This window comes from Falco cherrug, chromosome 4 (assembly GCF_023634085.1).
Source record: "Falco cherrug isolate bFalChe1 chromosome 4, bFalChe1.pri, whole genome shotgun sequence".
Lineage (NCBI taxonomy): Eukaryota > Metazoa > Chordata > Aves > Falconiformes > Falconidae > Falco > Falco cherrug.
This window is the reverse complement of record NC_073700.1, coordinates 91,053,528-91,075,644: the sequence shown is the minus strand read 5'-3', so window position 1 is coordinate 91,075,644 and position 22,117 is coordinate 91,053,528. Positions and strand designations below refer to the sequence as shown.

Genomic DNA, 22,117 nt, shown 5'->3' with positions numbered 1-22,117 from the left:
AACAGATTTTTAATAACCTTTCCATCTCACATAAAACTTGTATCACATGGAGACATGGAAAAAGATGATCTTTGCAGTTGCTTCACATGCTAAGCTTGGCTATACTTGAAAGTGTTGCCTGCATACTTGTATTGGTTAGATGTGTGGGAAAAATCACTGTTCAACTGACATAGCCATACTGGCAGGAGCTCTACTGTAAGCAGTTGTACTGGAATTGGGGTTACTTTCCTGGCGTGTCATTATTTCGGGAACCCAAATAGACTATACCAGCAAAATAACTTTTCTGACAGCGTAGGCTGCTCTCCCACCAGGGAAACTGCCTGCATAGGTCTGCCATAGATCCACTGTCTGGAAGGTCTGGGATTTGGTTCTTAAGCTGTTGGTAGGAGTAAAGTGTTAGGATATACATAGCTTGCTTGGCTTCTGAGGAAAAACAAGCCAAGAGGGTGATCAGGTGTGCTTTCTGTGGCAGTGCCGGTTTGTAGCTTGGCAGTGCCAGCGGCTCCTCCCGTGCGTGGATTCACAGGCAGTACCTGCCCCAAGGGGGCAGGGGTTCACAGGCTGAGCAGCCGCAACATACTCTACAAAAAAGAGATGTTAAGTCTAATGAGACATTTAGTCATTCTAGGATACAGTTAATTTCTTTAAATAAATGTTCATTGGAATCCTCCTTTTAACTGAGATGCCTAGTCTTGTACAAAATATGAAAGTATTAGCAGAAATGTATTTTAAAATAATTTTGAAGTGAATTTTCCTCTAGGTTTTTCTTGTCATCTTGACCACCAAGTGTTTGTAGCTCCTTTTAGTTAATAAAACAAAATAATTCTGGGCTTTCCTGCTAGTTTGTATTATTACATAAACTGTTGGGTTTGTTAAAAAAAAAAAAAAAGTCTGTACAAAGTTTATCCTGAAGCAGATGAGAGAAGCAGTGTTAGATCAGAATTCTTTTGCTTAGCTGCTGATCAGCCATTTGTTTAAACATCTTTTGTTTAACATAGCTTGAAAGGGTGGCTGAGATAACAAAAGAAATAGGAAAAGCTTTTATTTTTTAAAATGAAGTGTTAACATTTTACATTCATATAAACGTTCATGTAAATAAGACTAAACCAGAAAGGGCTGAAGACTCCTCCGTGGACTGAAAGCACACTTTAATTTTAATGCTAGATTTAGCTTCCTTCATAAATAGTTACTTAAAAAAAAAGGAATGATTATGTTTCACATTGCACAATAATATTATGCATTATGGAAAGCAAACCGGTATGAATGCATTCTTTTGTGTATTGAAAGAAAGATGCAGGCAAGATAAGTATTTTTTAAATGACAGCATCAAATTAATTCTGATTCAAAAGTCTGTTTTTCCGTGAAGAATGCAAATATGGTAGAACTTGGTTATGTAGATTATTTTACATCTCAGCCTATTCGTTCAACGTTATTAATTTATCGGACCTAGGTATTTAAAGGCAATATATATGTTCTGTGCAGCAATAATGTGTTTTTTTGTTTTTTTTTTCCTCTGTTGGATGTTTAGCCTTTTATTTTAATTGTTCAGAATCAAGTGCAATATATTGAGCACAATAAATAAAAATTACCGAAAGGTGGGAAAAGATCTAAAAAGCAAAATACTTTTCAGGTCTTAGTATTATTTTATTTATTTAAAATTTAGACATTTCCTTTCGCAATTTTTTTTCTAAACATTCTTAAAAACGTTGTCTGATTGTTCCAGTATTGGGAATATGCAAGACTCTGGCATATGTCCGAACCCTACAGGTGATCAGAAAACAATGAACTCAAGTGAAAGCCAAGGATAGAAAAAACCAAGAGAGAGGGTGGTCTTCTGGAAATGTAGGGTTACCATGTGACACTGTATCAATAGCTGCAGAGAAACCCATCCTGCCTTAGGCTGAGTGTCCTCTGTGTTCCTACCAGGAGGTATGTGTTACCTCTCAGAGACAAAATCTGTTAGAGAGAATGGCTGCAATCCCTGTGTGTTGTAAATAAAGGTTGAAGATCTTATTAGGAAAAGTCCAACCCCATTCAAAAACACCCCAAGCTATTTTATCCTATTTTAAGCTTTTTTATTGTACGTCCTTCTGTGAATTCCATAGAGTTCATCGTTGGGTTTGGCAGGTGCATCCACAGCTACATCAAGCTCCCTGGTACGTTTGGGTGCCCTGTGCCGCAGAGCATGTTGTACTCACAGGCACTCTCTCTGTGTATAACGACTTTGATTTTGAGAGGAGCACTGAAGATGCCACACGGATTGTATGGATTGTCTGGTCTAAGTGTCAATCTCATGTTACTCTGGAGTATGCAGACCAGAGTGGAGCCTTCTCTTCCTCCTGAAAGGGAACAGAAAATACACACTGCAATTCACCTCCTTTTTGTGAATACTGACACTATGGGTGCCTCAAGTGTATGACAGGTTTTGTATTCCTTGAGTAACAAGACTGTTGTTGTAGTTTTCTGTGCGTACCACAGAAATGGGTGCCTCTGTCTCCTGTTTAAAAATGTAGGAGTGGAACCAACGTATCCAGAGGTTTACATGGCTGGAAGACAAAGGGATAACAGTCTCAGCAGAGTCTGGTTGCACTGCTGTCAGTCATATTGTAGAAGATATACTTTTAAATGAAATTTTGAGGGTTAAGGTGCTACTCTATACTGTAGTGTCAGAACTGACCAAAAGCTATTTTAACCTGGATTTCTGCAGTGGGTGCCGTTTTAGCTGTTCATAAAGTTTTAGCTGCAAAATTAAATAGAGAGAGAGAGCAGGCTTTGAAGAGCACGGGCATCTTAGTTTTCTGAATGTGTAAGGTGGAGTGACATTGACAAAATTAAGGAAACTTGAATCCCTGTGTACTGTACTTATGTTTAGCATAGAATGTATAATCAGATCCAATATATTTAATAGGAAGATGAAATATCAGATAGGTATGTGGAAAAAAGTGTCACTTTGAATAATGTATTAACACTGATGATGTAAAGTTCTGTTTTTAGAAGCCTGTTCCTTTGTCTCTCAGAGATGAAACCAGGCGTGCTTAAAGGAGGGAGTTGTTTTGGTCTTCCTGTTAACTAGCAAAAAAAGTCCCCCGTCCATCTTATTTAATAAAAGCTAACAGGTTTTTTCCAAGTTTCTCTGGAAAATCTGAAGTTCTAAAACCTTCTGTATTGTAGAATTTCTCACAAATAACTGATGAGATTATCTTTGTTCATCATCGTAATTTTCTTTTTCAAGCACCTATATTTTCCATGGCCAGTATTGTAATAAGGAAAGAAAATAAGAGATTAAGGAGATGATTAGCTTGTGCAAATTGGTTTCATTTCATGAAATGCTGCCTTTTTATTGTTTGTTCACTGTAGTAAAGTCAAACCAGTTTGCAATGGCTGAAGAGAATCTGGTGCAGAATTCCAGTCATGTAGTCTTTATAAAATGAAGAGAACAAAGAGACTTGGTAATACTGCTGAAGGTTCTTTCCAGATATCTTTTTCTCTTTCCATTTGAAAATAATTTAGAATAAGTTTGGCGAATCATAATATTGCAGCCTTTAATCATAAGCATGCCATCTGATGCAGACATGGGTGAATGACATTAGAAAAATCCACTTCTTTGTTACGAATCCATTATCATTCCATGGGAAAAAAAAAATTGATTCGTTCAACCTTGAATGATATCATAGCATATGTGGTAAACAGCTACATTTGGATGATGTGTTACTTTGTGGCATCACTCAGGGCTGTATCATTGTATGTAAACATTTGAAAGAAAAGACCAGGAAAATTCACAAAAGGCAAGATTAAAACACAGCTATTGTTCTCTGGCTTAAGATCATAAAAGGAAGGAAATTCATAGTTAAGCATCCAAACCTCAAGTATCTGGGCACAATGCAGTGCCAGCCTTAATTTTACATAACCGTACCCTGTTATGAGTAGACATTAGTGGTTTGATCCTGAACGATGAGTTACATTGCTCTTAGTAGCTGAAACCAGAAAAATAATTTTATTTTAATGCTTGCCTTTATTTGGTGAATAGACTTTTTGGAACAGTTGTAATTGTTCTCTTTTATGTTTTCTTGCGAATTGAAATAAACCGAATCCCTAATAAATAGTACTTTTTTTCAAAAGTTATCCTTAAAACTCTGCTACGCAACATTCTGTTAAAATGGAAATGGGAAATTGTGAAGTGAAGCCAGTGTCATGCTTGGATTTCAGGAATGTTAAAAAAATTGTGGTAAGCTATAATGGCTATAATCCTGCAGTAGCTTGATTTAAAAAAAAACAAAAATCCCAGAACACTTAACTGGTGAAGGAAGTAGTTAATAGTACTATTAACACAGAATAATGAAAGTATTATAGAGTTTTTAAAGTATCTGCAATTAATTAATATTGTGTCCTACTTTTCTTAAAAAGTTCTGTTTTCCCTCCTGGTTCTTAGAAATTGTAACGAGGGTAGCAGAAACTGTGCTTTGTAGGATGCCAGGCTGTGGATGCAAAATGCGAAGGAGAACACACAATGACGTAAAACTTGATCTTGACATTTTAGCCTAAGGGCATTGCTTCAAGGATTCCAGAGGGGAGGATCATCAGTTCTTTAGTTATCTCCAGTCAAGTCAGGGAGACTTAAAGCACCTTTGGTGCTTTAAAAGCCAGCAATGACCTGCCAAAGAGTAAAATCCAGTATCTGTTAAGCTGAGGCTGACTTAAGAGAAGGATGGTTGTAGTTTTCTTAGAGGTGTTTTGGTTCTTTCAATGCTGGAAAGAAACCTCAACAGTGTCCGAGTCACTTGCACGCTTTCTGTGTTTTTCTAAGATTTGGAGGGATGCAGCGGACAGGAGCTGGGAGTTAGAGACAAAAGTACAAAATAACGTACCTTTTTCACAACAGATGGAGCTCTAGTTTTGAATGGTAGCTTATATTTTCACTTGACTAGAAATTACTAAAGGTATGGGAAATTCACATTGCAGATAAACTAGTCTCTTGGGTGTTGCAGTGAAATGGAAAGATCCCTGACCCACGGTCTGAAAAATTACAGCCCATGAGACAAGAGAGCTGAAGTGTTTGGTGATAAATCTTTTGCTCTTCAGTATAATCGAGCATATAGCTAAAAAAGATTTACATATGAAAAAGAAAAGTCCAGAGACGGAGGGAGAAAGAAAACTGCTTTGTGAATATTCATGATAGTGCTACGCTGAGCAGCATGGATAATAGCTACGTAGAATGATAGTGCCATGGCAGACCCATAGTACAGTTCAACCATCAAGCTGTTGCTGAATGTTGGAATTTCATGGCTGGGAATTTGGCAGTTCCTTTTCTATTCTAGTTTTCCTGTAATCTCTTTCTTGAAGCACTGATTGGAATTGTCTCTTGGTGAAGGGGAACCATCCCTTTTCCCATCTCAGTGCCCATCCTTGGATTCTTCACATGTTCCCTAACATACACGTGACCTTTTGATTTCCCTTCTCTGTCTGTGAGACTGAGTTCCAGGACTAGGGATTTCCCTCTGATTTTCTGATGCAATTTCTTCCATTCATATTAGAGTATTCTCTTTTCTGTGGTATCTTTTTTTCAGCTGCTTCATGTTCTGGTTTTTTTGGGAGGGCTGGTTTGGTGGGGTTTTTTTTCATAAGTTGCTGTGAACTGTTTTTACCATGGGGCACCTACTTGTAAATCCATATGCAAGTCAGATCAAAGCAGTGTGTCTACACCAGCGCAGGGTAAGCGCAAAAAGCTCACAGTACTTCACAAGTAAGACACAACACTGTTTGAATTTTTCTGCAGTGTATTGTGGGAAAACTTTTCATCCACAGGCCACTATATGAAAATGTTTTTAACTCAACTAAAGTACTTCCATGGCTTTTGTTCCAGCCAGTAGCAAGGCATGGATCCAGCTCTAGATGATGATGTTTTCCATCTGTTGGCATGAATGCAACTCTCATTTGAGGAAGAACAGAAAATTCTGGGCATGAAATGCAGCACAAAAGCATTTCAAGAGTAGTTGTTGCCCTAAAAAGTCAGCAGCATGTTTTGCCATGTCTCTTGCGTAGATGTGCTGATATGGAGACAGCTTCATGTAGGTTGAATAGCTGCAGAATCCTCGTGCATCTTCCTGTACATCTGGCATGATTTCTTCTCCAACACGGAGGACACCCTCTTAGACCTGTGTAAAGGGTTTGCTGTGCCTGTGTGTAACCAGGACTTACAGATGAAGGGGGTACTTGCCAATACCTAAGCTTGCTGTGTCCTTTACTGGTGCTTTACTGCAATTTGTTTTTTGGCCAGTTCTTTGCTGGTGCCCAGGGTGTGGAATTATGTATTTCAGTGACTGCTGCAAAGCTGGAGGGCTGAAAAATGTTAATTTCCCTGAAATAACATCTGGGGTTTTTTTGAGAGAAAGTGTGAGAAGTCTCTTGAAGCCACAGATTTGATCAGCCTTCATCCAGAAAGGATAGTATTTGCCTGTTAGGCAGTCTGAGGTCATCCATGTAAAAGGTCCATGTGTGTGGATATGGGGGAAGAATGGGTGACATAAAGATAATCTGGAGATCCTATTTTTTTTTTTTATTTTTATTTTTTTTATTTAGACAGCAGTTTATTTCTGCCTCACATGTGGAGTCACTAGATCTACAGTTGTTTAATGGACCTAGACTATTCTCAGCCACTCTACCCCAAAAAGAAGCAAAACGTGAGAACACCTGGCAGCAGAAAATTTCTTCGTGTTCTTAGAAGTATGTGATTACGTGCTGCTCGTATGATTGACAAAATGGCATTGCCAACATAGTTTTTGGACAATAACTTCCCTGTATGTCTGCTTGCTTTTGAAACATGAAAACTTTTTGACGTGTCTGAGGGGGAGCAGTGATGGATTTCATTAGGAGCAGATCGGTGCCTGTAATCTGGTTAATGACTGTTTATGACTATGTCGTACTAAAAAATAAGCAATGTTAGAGCTTGTGTTTTATGTTTAATGTCAGTCTAAATGCCAGCTGGGCCAAGAAAGCAAACTGATCTCCTGAATGCTTATCAAAACCTTTTATCCAAGTTTATGATTAGAAGCACCTTTAACTCTGCAGTGATGATCTAAATTTTTGTATTGCTGTTGGAGCTTGCCACCCCGTGTCGCTTTAGACAACAAAGGCACTTGCATTCAAATTCATCCCCAAAGGGAAAATCTTTATTCTTCCACTCCTCAATTCGTACCGTTGTATCACATTATAAGAGCTTTGCGTCCTTAGCTCTTTCCCGTAGATTCTATATTCATCTGGTTTAGCCAGTAGGGTACAGAACAGCATGAACAGCGTGTAGATTTTGTTTCTCTATAGAGAGTTAGGCACTGTGTTTTTGCTTGTTAAATTAAAGAAATGCAGTGTTAGGATAGAGACACCAGTCAGAATCAGTTAGATATTTTTGTTTAGATGATTTAACGTGGAGTGATGATGATGATCAGTCTGTAGATGATTTTCAGGCTACTGATGTGCTCTATGCAGTGGCTATTTAATTTTCCCTTAAACTAAGTTCATTAGCGTTCAATGGGTTAAAATGTTCCCTAAATACTAATAGCTAAAATAATGACCCCTCAAGTCATTGCTGCCACTAATTCTAGAGCTATTGCTATAGGTCTAGGAAAAGGAAACCTGTTGGGTATTTTAAAACACAACAGTAGTTTTCAGAACAGCAAATCATATTACGGTTTCTCACAGTATAAAACAACAGTTCATCGGATTAGGTTGTTCTGGTTTGAGAGTTTAATCTAAATCACTGTACACATTTCTTCTTTTGCCAGCTAAATTCTTTCTTTTTTCTTCCAAAATATCCAGGTCTGACTCTTAAATCAGCTCTCAGGTTTAGAATGAGTACACCCTTTTTGAATCGGGTATTTGCTCATTTCTATGGATCTCACAAAGTTTAGGAACTTCTGGATCTGTCATTATTCATGTTGATGCTGGTCCATATCCACAAAATACTTCTTTGCCAAACCCTGTCTTGGACATCTGGCTGTGGGCACTTGCATGGAAAGCAGAGCCTGTGGAGCAGTTACCAGAATGACTGGCAGCTGTGGTTGTTAGGGTTCACGGAATTCCCATCCCTTCCTTCATTCCCTTTCTTATGTGATGAGGTGTTTTGGATAAAGAGTTGTCCAGGAAGACGTTCAAGCCCTCTTACTTTTACTGTTTGCTACTTCTGTTGTCTGAATGGGAGCAAACATGATCCCAGGCATATAATAATAATAATTATGTTTGGGTTTTTTTCCCCTTATTCCTGACATGCCTGTGCCTTTCTCATCTCGTACGTGACCCTCATTTTAACACACATTTGTGACATACCTGCTTTCTGATCTTCAAGTTTACATTCTGCTAGCTGACGCGAGAAGGGGAACAGAAAACCTCTCTGCGCCTCCTGAAGCTGTCTGTCTGTCTGCAAACTCTTTTGTAGGTGGCATTTAACAGCATAAATGTAATAATGGTCAGTGGAAACCTTGATTCCCTTCTCTCTGTTGTAGTTCATGATTCTTGATGTGAACAGCAGGCCAGCAGCATGGGGTTTTCAGAAACACCCAAGCAGGAGATGACCATTGCTGTATAAAGGGATGTACGCTGCTGTCCAAATAGGTATCACTGAAATCTCCCCAGGTCCCTGCCTGGGTACTATTAGCAATGTATTCGTTGTGCATTACATTTTAGAAGTGTCATTGCACTTGCAGCAGTTCAAGAAGGGCTGTCAGGAAGATGGGGCTCAGTTCACAGTCTGTCCTGCAATCCACTGAAAACCAGGACAACCGTGAAGGCAGCTGGCCTGAGCTGGCCTCTGTACGTCTGCAGAGTCTTTTACAGAGGAACACAAATTATCTAGTTTAGACTGCGAAATGCCAAAACTCTCAAGGTAGGCAATCACATGCCACCATGGATTTCCTGTTATTTTTCCTGTTCCATTAGGTGTTAAGACCAAAAAGATTATCAGTGGGTTTTAAACTTCTGTGTGGAGAGGGCAAGGCTGTCCTCCTGCTTCATACATTTGAAAAGAGGAGTTTTCTTTGTATGTGAAAAGAATGCAAATCTTATTCTACAGGACCTCCATTTTTATTTGGAAGCTGAAGTCCAGTGGACAACCATATGTCCTACTTGTTTCAGTTGGTTTTACATTCTTGACAGCAGCTTAAGGTTACTTTGTTTGTTTGGTGTACTTTATATGATAACTTTTCATAAAATTATTTAATAAATATTTTTGTTTATAAATATATTTATAATTTATAATACAATATAAACGATTCATAAGTATAAAAATATAAAATTATATAAAATAGATATACTTGGTGTATTTTGTTTTAACTTGTGCAGATCTTGAAAAGAAAAAGACAGATCAAGTAGCTGGAAAAATATGTTCTTTGTCTAAAAAGTCTTATGCTTCAGTACATAACTTGATGTGAAAATTGGTATGCCTCCCTGCGTAATTTTCACTAGCGATTTTTCCTACTTAGAAGCACAGCTTTATCAATGTCTAATAAAATGCTCAAGCTTTGTAACCATGAAAAGAAATGTATATCGGAAGGCAATTAAATGTACCAGAATCCCACGGTACTGAAAGCTGTCTGTGTTCATCTTAATTAATATAACTATTTAAACACATTTGGTTACTCCTCTCTATGTATTATTTTTTAGTACTGTTACAAAGGCAGCTATAAAACACCCTAATGCTTTCTTGAGCACCCAAAGGGAAGGAAGAGTGCCCTTACAAATCCACGCACCTCTTCTCCCTGTTTGCTCCTTGTTCCCGCTCCCCAAGTGAGGCAATCAGATAATCAGCTCCATATAATCGAGGGATGAGAACCTTGTTTCTGTGAAAGGTCATTCCATAGCCAATTCCAGGGAACAGTGGGCAGGCAGCACTTCAGGATGTCATCAGGGGTGCAAGAACAGGTCAAGCTGCTGCCAGCAGCCCATTTTAGTCCTTCCCAACACAATGGCAGGTCTGTGTGCTGGGCTTGCTGCTGCCCATTTGATGCCAGCCCCAGTGTCACCAGAAGGCCATCTGGATCATTAGGAGACCAGCCCTTTGACTTTGCCAGCTCAACAGAGAGGGAGGCGAGAGCTTGATGAAGGCCAGGTGCCAGGCTGCTCCTCCAGGCGTGCTGGCACCAGCCCTCAGCCGTAGCCAGCCTGGGCCCCTCGATAGCTGGGATCATTGTTGTAACAAGGATCATCTGCTTGTTATGAGTTGTTCACTCTTCCTGAAGATCTTTGCTGTCAGCGTGGGGACAGCAACATGGCTGTGCTATGGTATATGGATAGGAGTAGCTGGGTGGCTTTAAACTTGTGTGACTACATGGGACTGACATCTAATTTAATTGCAGTGCTGTATGTACTTACTTTGGTTTAGCTTCTATAAATTATTATTGTGAAAATATGTAAAACAATATGTGTTTTTTGCAGAAAACTAGTGGAAGCAGCGTGTGTTCCTGCTGACTTGTCAGTTGACTGAGGCACAATGATGCTGGTACAGGTTTCAGTATCAACTTATGGCAACTATCTTTGTATTTGTATCAACTTATGGCAAAAACGTGGTAAATTTGCACTTTTCCTGATGTCATAGCATTCAGCAGAGGTGAATGTAGTCAGGGTTTTATGGTTTTTTTTTCCTTTTTTTTTTTTAATTGCCTTTTAATTTTTTGTGGTTTTTTAATTTTTAATTTTTATTTTTTTAAATTTTTGAAGTTGCCACCATGGTTTGCAGTTGGGCATTTATTTTTAAGAAAGTGAAAAGTAAGGTTTTAAATTGAGAGTGGAAGTAAGTTGGCTGGTTATGCCAAGAAATTAAAACTCCATGCCACTGGGCAGTCTTCAGAGTCCGAATCCTGCCCTAAATAAGCCCAGACTCCTACAGTTCTCCCACGGTTAAATCAGAATTGTCAGCTGGTTCTCACTCTTACATGAGAGAAAGGCTGTCTTTCTGTCACCCAGAGCAAAAAGAAATAATTATGAAAACATAAGGCAAGATGAAACTTCAAAATAAGCCTAGCAACTGATAAGAATCAAACATCTTTGTTAAAGAACAGCATGATGTACCTGTGAGTGGAAACTAATTTTTTTTTCCCCTTTTGAATCTGCAGGGGAAAAATGTGGGATCTTTTTTGAACACTGGGATTTTCTCCTTGTCCTCCTTTTGTCTCCTCCTATTGCCTTTCCCACCACTTTACTGGTGTCCATTAGACTTGGAAAGGGGGTGAGGCAAGGGGTGCAGGAAGATGATTTTGTACAAATGTGGATAAAATCTGATGTAGATTTTAGGCTGTGATAATAGAAGCACGCTTACACTGTGTTGATTCTCCAGAACAAGTCCTTTTGTAAAGGATGGTGACGTTTACTATGCAAGAGCACTCTAGGAACCATAGATGTAACAATCTTTGTTAAAAACCAGAATAGTAGCTACTGCCATGGAGATTTCCTCAGCACTTTCTCAATAGATAATTTGACTTACTAGTTGCTAGAATGAAAAATTGGTTAAATATTGGCCAGCACAGTTTTAAGCTGGCAAAAGGTGTGGTGTTTTAATTTCTAATTCTAGTGATTTTCAAAATTTAACAATTGGAACTATGCTAAATTTGAGTTAGATAAAAGATTGTAATTGCAGTAATGTAGTATTCTATTTCAGTATTTCTCAGACTAATGGGGAATGATAAAAAAGAATATTAGAGAAAAACAGAAGTCTAAATTTTCTACTTTTAAGGAAAGCTAAAAGAATTTTACAGGAAAGTGAAGAGGAAAGGGACTTCTAACTTCTTTAGACATATATTAAGTGTTCCACTCATCAAGCATTATTTTTCTTTTTTTTTTTTCTTTCCTATTTTAAATAGATCTCACTAGCATTATTCCTGTGGCCTGACAGTGGGGACAGTGGGGTTTTTTTTTGGCATAAATTCAGGACTTTAAATAGCGTGCATCCTGGATGTTTGTCCACTTCAATTTTTAAATCCTTTATTAGAGGTAGTGTTTTAAACTGAAACAAACTATGTACAATAAACCTTTGTGAGCCTGACTTGAAACCACAAAGCAAGGATACTGAAGAGTTAAGGCTGATGCATTTGAAATCCAGCTTTACTTTACCATACTGTGCCTACTGAACAGTACATAAGATCACATGCTGGCTGAGCACTATATTAATGGAAAAAAGTGTCCAAAATAGGGCAAAGGCACAGTGGCAGAACAGAGTGGAGTTTCTCCTGCCTTTGTCCATCCTGTTCTGGAGTTAAACGGCAGATTTCAAATATGAGTGCTGTTTATTTTAAATTGTGAAAGTGCCAAACTGTGAAAGGCGGCCAATTTTGCACCCCTGTCATTATGATGTCCTCATCGGTGTTTTTGTTGATTTTCATCAGTTAGTGCTAATTTGATTCCTTGCTCTTCTCAGTTGGCTGGTTGTCAAAGAAACTCACAAATGATTCAGCTTGGCTTTTTGAAGAGCCTTCTTCATAGCAGGATGTTAAGTTATTAGGACCTTTAAGTTAATAGCACTGCCTGTGCAGTCTGAGTTCTAGTTTGCTTGCACTGGCTCATCTGTCTGCAGCTTGAAATGCCAGGCTGACCTGCTTGGTGGGAGCTACCAAAAAGGCAGTCGATACTACAAAGCTCACCTTTGGGAATTATACCGCTACATCAATTAAAGCCAAAGAGCGGAGTGGGAAAGGGACAGAAATAATGACACTGATCCTGCTGCAATGATTTCTGCTGAAAACAGAAATAAGACCTCATTTAGAATTAAATTCTAACTAGCACTCTTAAAACCTCATATTTGAGTACTCAGATTTTCCAGACAGCTATATCTTTTGATTTTTTGGAAGGTGTAAGAACTATTTGTCATTTCTGCTTCAGAAATGCCTGGAGGCCTGTATCAGGACCAGACTGTGGTCATGTGTGTTGTTTTTCAAAAGAAATGTTTTCATTGCTTTCTTTTACTTTAAAAGTGAAACAAAAAAACAATGCTTACAATCCCAAAATTGGAAGAAATTGTGTGAACTATTGTGTGAGAAGGAAAAAGGGTAAGGAAACATAGCTTGGATTCAGGCTTTTGAGAGATTATTATAAATGTTGAGAAAAATATTGTTTAAAAAAATAGCTCTGCAGTGCCCTTTAAAATCAGTAAGCGTCTATTTTAATTCCCATATAAGTAGTAACTGGCTGCTGTCTGTATATATACTTAAATGCTGCTTGCTGTATGAGACCTTGTTTGCTTAATTTCAACCTAACTGAATTTTTATGGCTGTGCTATAAACCTCTTGAAAATAGTGGCTTAAATGGAAATGCTGACACAACATTAATTACACTGGCTCCAGTGTGATACTGTGATTAAAGTTTATTTATTTTGTGTGTGCGTGTCTGTGTGTGTGTAATTTCATTGTTGAAAAACTAATGGAAAACTAATGTGGCAATGGAGAATGTGATTCTGTGCCTGATATTTTATTTTTCAACAGCAAGGAACAGTTTTAATGCCAGTTTACAATACCAGAGAATTTATTTTGAATTGAGGTATAGTTTACGTATTTAAAATTTTAGAAATTTGGGAAAGTGACAAGTTTCCCACTTTAAAGCTGTTCACTGCTCTTCCAGTTTTTAAATGGCTTTTTGGGTGGTGAGGCTAGATGTATTCCGCATGCACAGTAGAAAACAAAGAAAATGCTTTAATTTCCTTCCAGCGTATGTTCTTTGAGAGATCGAGAGATAAGTCTCATCTTTAAAAATAAGGGTATGCAATCCATCGTTAACGTTCATTGCACTATTAAATACAAAGTAACAGTTACAAAAGTCTTTTTGGTAAATAGTATGCCCAACTGATACTTCTAGATTACAAATCTATATATTACATCTAACCAATTGGGAAGTGAGCAGTGCAAATATCATATGACCAGAGGAAGAGTAAGTGACAGAGGGGTCCTGTCTCCAACCTATTTCTTAGGGCAGAGGCCGTGGTTGCAGTCTGCTCCCAGCAGTTTATACTTCTCACGTTAGGCAGCAACTGGATAAAAAACATGGCATGGTCTGGAGAGCAGAGCTAGACTGGCCTGCTGCCCCAGTGAGTGTTGAGAATAATACACTGTAATGCCAAATGCAGATGTCCCTGTGATTGATAGATGCTGTGATTTGGTGTTAACTTTGCCCCTTTCAGTGTTAACTTTGCCCCTTTCAGTGAGGTGCATTTGGAGCGCATTTAATGGTTCTCATCTGCTTTACTTCAGGCAAAGTCATTTTTTCTGCACTCACATGCATATGGAACTTGAAGGTTGATCAGAAAAATTGTATAATGGATGGTGTGTTCTGTAGAAGTGAATGGTGTCCCTGGTTGGTAGCCTGTGGAGTGCTTTCCTTGACATCGGTGCCGGTGTTCTGCCTCATCTCGGAGACCAAAGTAATCATTCCCATTCCTACCATAAACACCCTTCCCACAAGCTCATGGCATCCAGTCAAACTTCTCTTGCGTGCAAGAGAATTATTGCAGATATTCTTAAATACCGATGTATCTGGTAGACTGATAGCTGTGAAGCTGCAGGATGGTATGTCCTGCGACATGGCAATGAGACAAATAGCGCGGGTTGAGAAGACTAGAGGGAAAAAGTTTAATCTTTGTGTGGAATGCCCTTCTTCAGTTTGCTCAGTGAGAACGTTTAGCATACATTAATCCAGTCCATGAAATTTACATTTTTTTATTTTTACTGTTTGCTTTCACTTGGAAGAGAGTGCAAAGCAGGCAAATAGTTTCAAAGTGTGTGGTCTTTATGATTTATATGTATTGCTTAGAACTACCACTGACCAAACTTCTTGGTCTTGTTCCCATTTGTTACAGTAATTAAGCATTAAGTTGTTAGGAAAGGATTGTGCCCTTCACTTGAAAGAAAAAAGAGTGGCTACTCTATGGTTCTGTGGCACAGCTGATGTTTTATTCAAACCAATGTGTAAAGGTAGAGAAATGATGTGCCAAGTTTATCCCATCTGGAAGGAATGTAACCGTTCTGGATCTGAAGCAAAACTTGAGGATCTTCTACTCTTTAATGTATTTGGGAACCAGAGTTGGAGGGAAAAAAATATTCTACATATGCTGTAGATACATTCGGTTGGCAGGAGAAGAGAGCCTGCATACGTGTCAGTCAAATTCTGACCACATCACCTTCTTAAGGGCAGCCTTTAATCTACATTAAGACTAGAGAATGCTTGTCCTCAAATGACCTTTGCATTGAATCAAGTATTCACGCTGGAAACTTCAAAGTGTAATTGCAGGCAAATATGCAATAAATTAAAAGTAACATTGTAATTTTTCTGTGGTTCCAAGCCTGCAAGAGGCCAGCTTTTCTTTTTGTCCACACCCATTAGCACCAGGGAACTACTTCAAGCACACAGATGGAGACCTACGTATGGTCACGTAGTGTTTTACTGAGTAATTATTTGCTGGTTCTGTGAGTGAGTGGAGAGACTGCTGTAAATGGGAAGATGGAGGGGAGAGGAAGGAGTGGCATGTGGAAATAAATCTCTTTTTAAAAAATGTTGGCGATATGTTTCAAAGCTTTGTCTGAAAATATTGGTTTAGCTTTTTCTGGATTTATGTTTACAGACGTCTCAAGTAGGTGTCTTTTGTTCTGCACTGTCTCCAGCTGGTCCCAAAGATCCGTTCAGCGTTCACACAAAGCTGCTTGCTCCTCTGCCAACCTCGGGAAGGAGCTCAGAGGAGCGTTCTCCTTTAATGCCACGCGGGAGCGCTCCCTGCTGTGCTGACAAACACATACCTTACAGAAATATTGTATCTAGCCTTTATAAAAGGATGGCATCTTCCCAAAATCTTCAGCAAGCTGCTTCATGGTGTGCCAGTTGGAGCGATCAGCCTGTTGCTCTGTGCAATCAACAGCAGTTAGAAGGCACTGAAAAGTTACTACCATTTAAGCCCTGCTCCAGAACTTACCAGTACGTTGTGACTATCCACAAGCGCTCCAGCTGTTCCCCTCACAATCCATTCTTGGATGCTTTTAGAGGTGCTACTATTCAAATTTATGAATCAAAAGGCAGTGCTGTCTTGCAAGATACTTCAAATCTGAGGTTGGCTATTCCCAGTGAAAAAGGATTGTAAGTATCTTTACAGACCCCAGCTGTTATTCACATAGGAACATTAGATAACAAAACTCATAAAGATGAGTAATACACCCCTTTTACCATACCTCAGGTAGTGCAAATCTTCCTCCGAGGGGAGGCCTGGAAGCTTTCAAATATTTCCACCATTGGCTGCCATTATCAGTCAAGGGGCCAATACAGCAACTGAAAATGGAAATAATCCGTAGCTTGTTCAGATAATTAAAGCTATTAACCTCTCCCAATTATGGAATGATCCTCCAATCTCAAAACACCAACGCTTTGTTCTGTTGGTCTCTCCAGGTATTATTCAGCCTCCAAATTCTTCTTCCTAAGAAGTCTCTGAAGAAGCCACATCTAGTTTCTGCATCCTTTGCATTTGACCTTGACAGTCCTAGTGGCCCTGGGAAGCTGCCTGCTGATGGTGACGGCTGGAGGCCGTATTTCAGTGTGTGCTGGATTTGGTCTGCTAATAGCTTTTGAGACTAGACTATGAGGTGCCCTCAGCAGTGCTGATTTAGATTCAGATTTTTGAGGTGGAACGAAAACTGGCTGGCCTGTTGTGCTCAAAAGGTTGCGACGAGTGGCATGAAGTCCAGCTAGAGGCCAGTTGCCAGCGGCATTCCCAGGGGTACGTGGGGCCAGTACATGGTCATCCACCTGGATAGTGGACAGAGCGCACCCTCAGCAAGGGTTTGCAAAATATACAGAACTGAGAGGAGCGGCTGATACACTAGGTGGTCGTGCTGCCATTCGGAGGGACCTTGACAGGCTGGAGAAACGGGCCAACAGGAACTTCATGAAATTCCACAAGGGGAAGTACAAAGTCCTGCACATGGTAGGGAATAACCTCACACATCAGTACAGACTGGGGGCTGACTGGCTGGAAAGCAGCGTTGCAGAAAAGCACCTGGACGTGCTGGTGGACAAAAAACAACATGAACAGTGTGCCCCTGTGACTAAGAGAGCATCCTGGTCTGGATTAGGAGGAGCACTGCCAGCAGGTCAAGGGAGGTGATCCCTCCCCTCTGCTCGGTACTGGTGAGGACAAATAACCAGTGGATCCAGTTGTGGGTCCGCAGTTGGGTCCGCTTCTGGGGTCTGTAGGACAAGGATGTCCTCATGCTGGAGCAGGTCCAGCAAAGGGCCATGAAGATAATTAAGGCCTTGCAACGCGTCTCATACGAGGAGAGGCTGAGAGAGCTGGGACTGTTTATCCTGGAGGAGCAGAGAGCAGGCTCAAGGAGCTCTTATGAATGTGTATAAATACCTGATGGAGGGGAGTAAAGCATCACCATATGTAGCAGCAGATGTTCTGGTTGTTTTGATTTCTGTGTTTTGGATTCGAGTACTGAAAACTGACCTGGACTTTTGATCATTTTATTGGAATTGGCCTATCTTTTTAATTGGTCCCTTACATTTTAAGGTTTTTTGTGGAATCAACATGCAAATTGAAACATATGCAAAGATATTTATATATGGTTGATGATTGCCATAGCATATATAGGCTTAAAATTCATAAAGCAGGCAATAAACACAGGAGATTGGTGGTCTTTTATTAACATCATCAAAGCTGGCAAATTTTGAAAGACTGTTGACTTAGAGCAGTGCAAAGACCGGATAGTTTGGCCTTACATTATCTCAGCAAGTCTTTGCTTTGATAATAAACTAAGGTTAAGTTTGGCCTGCATCCTTATTTTATGGTCTATGTGGCATTTTTAGAATACTTGTAAGCCACTTAGAACATTTCTGAAGGTGGATAGAGTTTATTTTTCATGCGTTTAGGAAGGTTAAAATGTTTCAGTGCACAAAGTGGCTCAGGTATACACAGTGTCCTAGGATCAAATTTGCAAAAGTGCTGAGTATTAATGAGGTCCTGTAACATCCGCTAGTTGGTGTGAGGTGTTGACGTATGCACACTGAACCTTGAGACCTGGCTTTAGACATGCGTATGCTGATGTCATGTGCTATATCTTGTCAATGTGAACTTACAGATTATCTTCTAAGAAACCCTCCAGCTTTTTACACCATACTGAAAAGCTACACCTTTAGATGCTCACAGTCTATCTCTGCTTTTTCCATAGATAACACATGGACTAATTTTTTTTTCTGGTTTTTGTTTCCTGTCTTCATTGAGTCATGTCCCACTGCTCAGGATACCACAGGGGAGCAACAGGTTAAATCATGCTCATGCTCTCAAGAATCTTATCAGAAAGCCTCATTCTTCAGAAAAAGGGGAAGGCAAAAAAGACTTTTGCCTTGTGTGTGTAGTGCCTTTTATTGCACTAATGTGAAATGATTCGAAGTGATGGACAGGAGTTTTATCAAAACAAAATCTCATTAAAATCTGTCTGCACTTTGCCCTTACTGTCCTTTGTATAATAAGATTGTGAAGCTTTCTGTGACCAGACAGTAACCTGTGGTAACCTGTAGTGTGCGTACATTTATGGGTGATGAATAAAACCATTGTTATCACCCTTAAATGTTGGCATCAATATTGTGCTAATAACATTTGGAAGTTTCTGCTTTATCAGCAGCAATGACTGGCAAATAATCAGCTGTTTTGTAAAGGGAAGCTTAAAATAGCAGCTGAAGACATTTGAGTTAAGCTTCATGGAAAAAGACACTGCTGCATTTATGATGATACCATTTTTGTTGTGTAAGGATGACATGATTGTTGGTTTAGCTTTTTAGACATACAATGCAATTAAGAATAATCAGTTTTCCCACACATTCCGCAAAGCAACTGAAGCACACATGCTAATAACCAGGCCCTTAAATTCAGAGTGACTTCCGCTGCTGCATGGGCAGCCCACGGGTACAGATGCTGTTCATAGTGGTATGCGGCTATTGTGTCATCACAGTCTCCTTACAGGGATGCAAGCCTCTAAAAAAGTTGCTGATAAATAGTAAACTCTTTAAGACTTGCCCATGCTACAAATTTAAATCTATTTCTGAGTGTGGAAGAAGGGGATCTGTATTTAAGTACATTATATATGTTGTAAGCTTTGCAATCTGTAACAGGTATCCAGACCAGAAGTTTAGAAGAATGTCTAAAAGAATTTCGAATTTGTGTTTACTGGAAGGAGTAAGCGGATACACCAATAAAAACTATTTTGTGTTACATATGCATACGGATACATGTAGTTTTAAACCCATAATTTGTGTGAAATGTGTGTGGCTGGTTTTAGAATTCAGAGCATCAGCAAAGACAGGTCAGGATTTGGGCAGGGTGTTCAGAAAACAGGTCTTGCCTGTAACTAAAGGGGGTAAGTTTATATTGACAGTTTTAGTTCATAACTGTTCCTATTAAAAGCCATTTATTTGTGTGTGTGTGTGTGTTGTGTCTTACATATTAGACCAGGCTCTGTCATGATTGTTCTAGACAGAAATCTGCATGAACAGGTATATCTAAAAATGTTTATGCATTCATATACAACTTTCTTTTCTTTATTCTTTCCCCCATTTTCCTTTTTGGAGCATGAATGTGCAGTACCTTTATATTATGTGTTCTTCTAGACTTTTACTGTATTGGGGCCAAATCAGTGGGACTTTTTTGCATGCTTGGGACTAAATATTTATTGAATTTCATCTTTGCTTGCTAAGAATCTTAGACTGAAATGCTTAATTAAATGTGTGAAAAATAAACAGCTCAACTTTATCACTGACCAATACAGTTTGCCAAGAAATGAAATAGCGAGAGCAAACGAGTGATATCCTAACTATGACATACAGTTACTTGCATTTCAGTGGACATGATTTTCCACATATGATTTTAAAGCTTTGACTATACCAGATGGTAAAATAATTGGAGTGTGTATGTAGTTGTATCTGTATGAAAGATTGAAAGTTGGAATAGTATATTCCTGTTTGTGAAGAATAAGCCACAGTAGCATGAGAAGACATTTTATTATCAAAATGTTCCTGTACCAGGGCTTGTATTTGTGTGTTGTGTAACCAAAATTTCCAGTAAGAATTCATACCTTTAGATCAGGACGTGATAGCTCATAGAAAAATTGATTTCTGTGAATTGAAGATGAGTTTTATTCTCTGCAAGAAAGTCTTGCCAGGCCTTGTCACTGTTAGCGCTACCAGCCTGTGCTGGCCTATTGTACTGAAGTCAAATGAATACCGAAATAATTTTTCCCAAATGCTTCCTAAAACTGTGTTTGTAAAATGTATGACTGAAACTTGTAGAAGGGAGAGGTGTGGAGGAAAGGGGAATCCACATGCATTATCCAATTTTAGAAGATGCCCTGACACAGTGGTAAAAATTGAGGATGATACCAATTACAGATTTATTTTGTTTTCCCCTATGAAAATTTAGGTGGAGATGTTTTAGACTGAAATGAAAGGTGGTTAGTTATGTCCTACCCAGTGAAATGTTCTGTTCAACATGAAATGTGCCAGTAAGGCCACTGTAATGAAGTCAAAAGAAAAAAAAAAATCCTCAAAGCTGGAAAAGAAGTCCCATTTTCTCCAGGAGCTTGATCTTGAGACCATTGACCAAGGAGATAGGTTAATCTTAGCTGAGGAGCCGGAAAGGTGCAGCCTATCCCTTTCTTCCCCATGAGAATCCCTAACTTGTCATTACTATTTGGCAATCATTTTTTTCTTGCGTCTTTGGTCGGGGTCTGTGACACCTCAGTGCAGCTGTCTGCTCTCAGTCAGGCTGAGAGTGAAGATGAATAAATAACTCCTGGCGAGTAAATGTTATCCTGGTAAATCCTTCTCCATCCTTGTGAGCGTGGGACACATTTGCAAAGTTTCAGGCTGCTTCAAGACGTGTTTTTTAGCAAATAAACTCTTGACCAAGATAAATTCTCAACTCTAGAAGAACTCTAGAAATCAAAAGGGCTGCATCCATCCTTGTCGGTGACTTGGAGCCACTTTTATAGAACTAGAGACTGGGTCTGAATGGAAATGTTTAAGGAAGTAATTTGAACATTATGTATAAAATTTTTGCTCTAAGATGTGCTACTACTTTATAGTTTAGCTACAGCTTATCACCTATCTTTGTTCTTCCAGGCTTTTAAGACCAAGGATGGGTACCTTGTGGTGGGAGCTGGAAATGATCAGCAGTTTGTCACTGTGTGCAAGGTAATGGCATGTTGGGCAATGGTACAGAAATGTCTAATAATTTCCGTTCTGACTAGGAAAATAATTACTGATTGCTTCTTAATTACCCCCCTCCTTTTTCTTTTCTTTTTTTTTTTTTTTTTTTTTTTTTTTTTTTTTTTTGAAAATAAGTTATGCGTATAAATTCTAACCCTGGGTTTCTGGCTGGTAGTTTAGGGGACTTATTTGTGTTCTGTGCTTTGTTTCTGTACTCAGAACACCTCAATTCCCAAATCTGTAGGTGCTGAACCCCTTTTGAAGTCACTGAAACTGCACAGCTAATTAGCTAAAAAATGAACAAGCTAACAACTTCCCAGTTCTGGAATGGTGAATGTCATGGAAATCACACTGGTGCCTTTTTCAGAAAGAAATGTGACATTGTTTCTCCATAAACTACATGGTAGGTGCAGCTATTCACAAGGCAAGACTATGGGATGGATGGTTCTTGGGCCACTTTAATCATCAGCCGAGTGCATTGTCCTTCTGAACACTAGTGTGGGCTGGTCTGTGCTCACAAAGAAACTTGCAGACTTCTTAGAAAAGAAATACTACAGGGCTGTGGGCTGACTTTGGAGTGGTGCAGAGGTACAATGTTGAAGAAAAAAAATCTTCAAACAGGAAAGCTGCATTCAAAATCTGGTATCTTCATTATTTTGGACTGAAGGAACATGATGCTGGCAATTCTTTTTTCACAGGGGATGGCTTGGAAAGTTGTAAAATAATTTTGGATTTTTCACATGCTCTTTTCCTTTTGTTTTAATATGTGGAATTGCTGTCCCCTGGACAGTGAAAACATTTTAAGAGAAAGGAGTGGTTGTAGGCAAAAAAATATTCTAAGTAAAGTGTAGCAAAGTTCCAGACAAAAGACCCCAGTAACGTGTAAGCTGGGACAAGAGAAGTTTTGTGT

At 39.1% G+C, this 22,117-nt stretch overlaps 1 protein-coding gene across 6 annotated transcripts in view; it reads left to right on the top strand.

Annotated features, from left to right (window-relative positions):
• SUGCT (succinyl-CoA:glutarate-CoA transferase) overlaps positions 1-22,117 on the top strand; it is a 337,849-nt gene that overhangs the window by 104,342 nt on the left and 211,390 nt on the right. For all 6 annotated transcript variants that reach the window (XR_008732070.1, XR_008732068.1, XR_008732071.1 and 3 more), the window contains exon 10: positions 21,121-21,192. Coding sequence is in view for 3 of the 6 variants with exons in the window: in XM_055709366.1 (XP_055565341.1) it covers positions 21,121-21,192 (72 nt within the window). In the remaining 3 variants the exon portion in view is untranslated. The remainder of the gene's footprint in view (positions 1-21,120; positions 21,193-22,117) is intronic.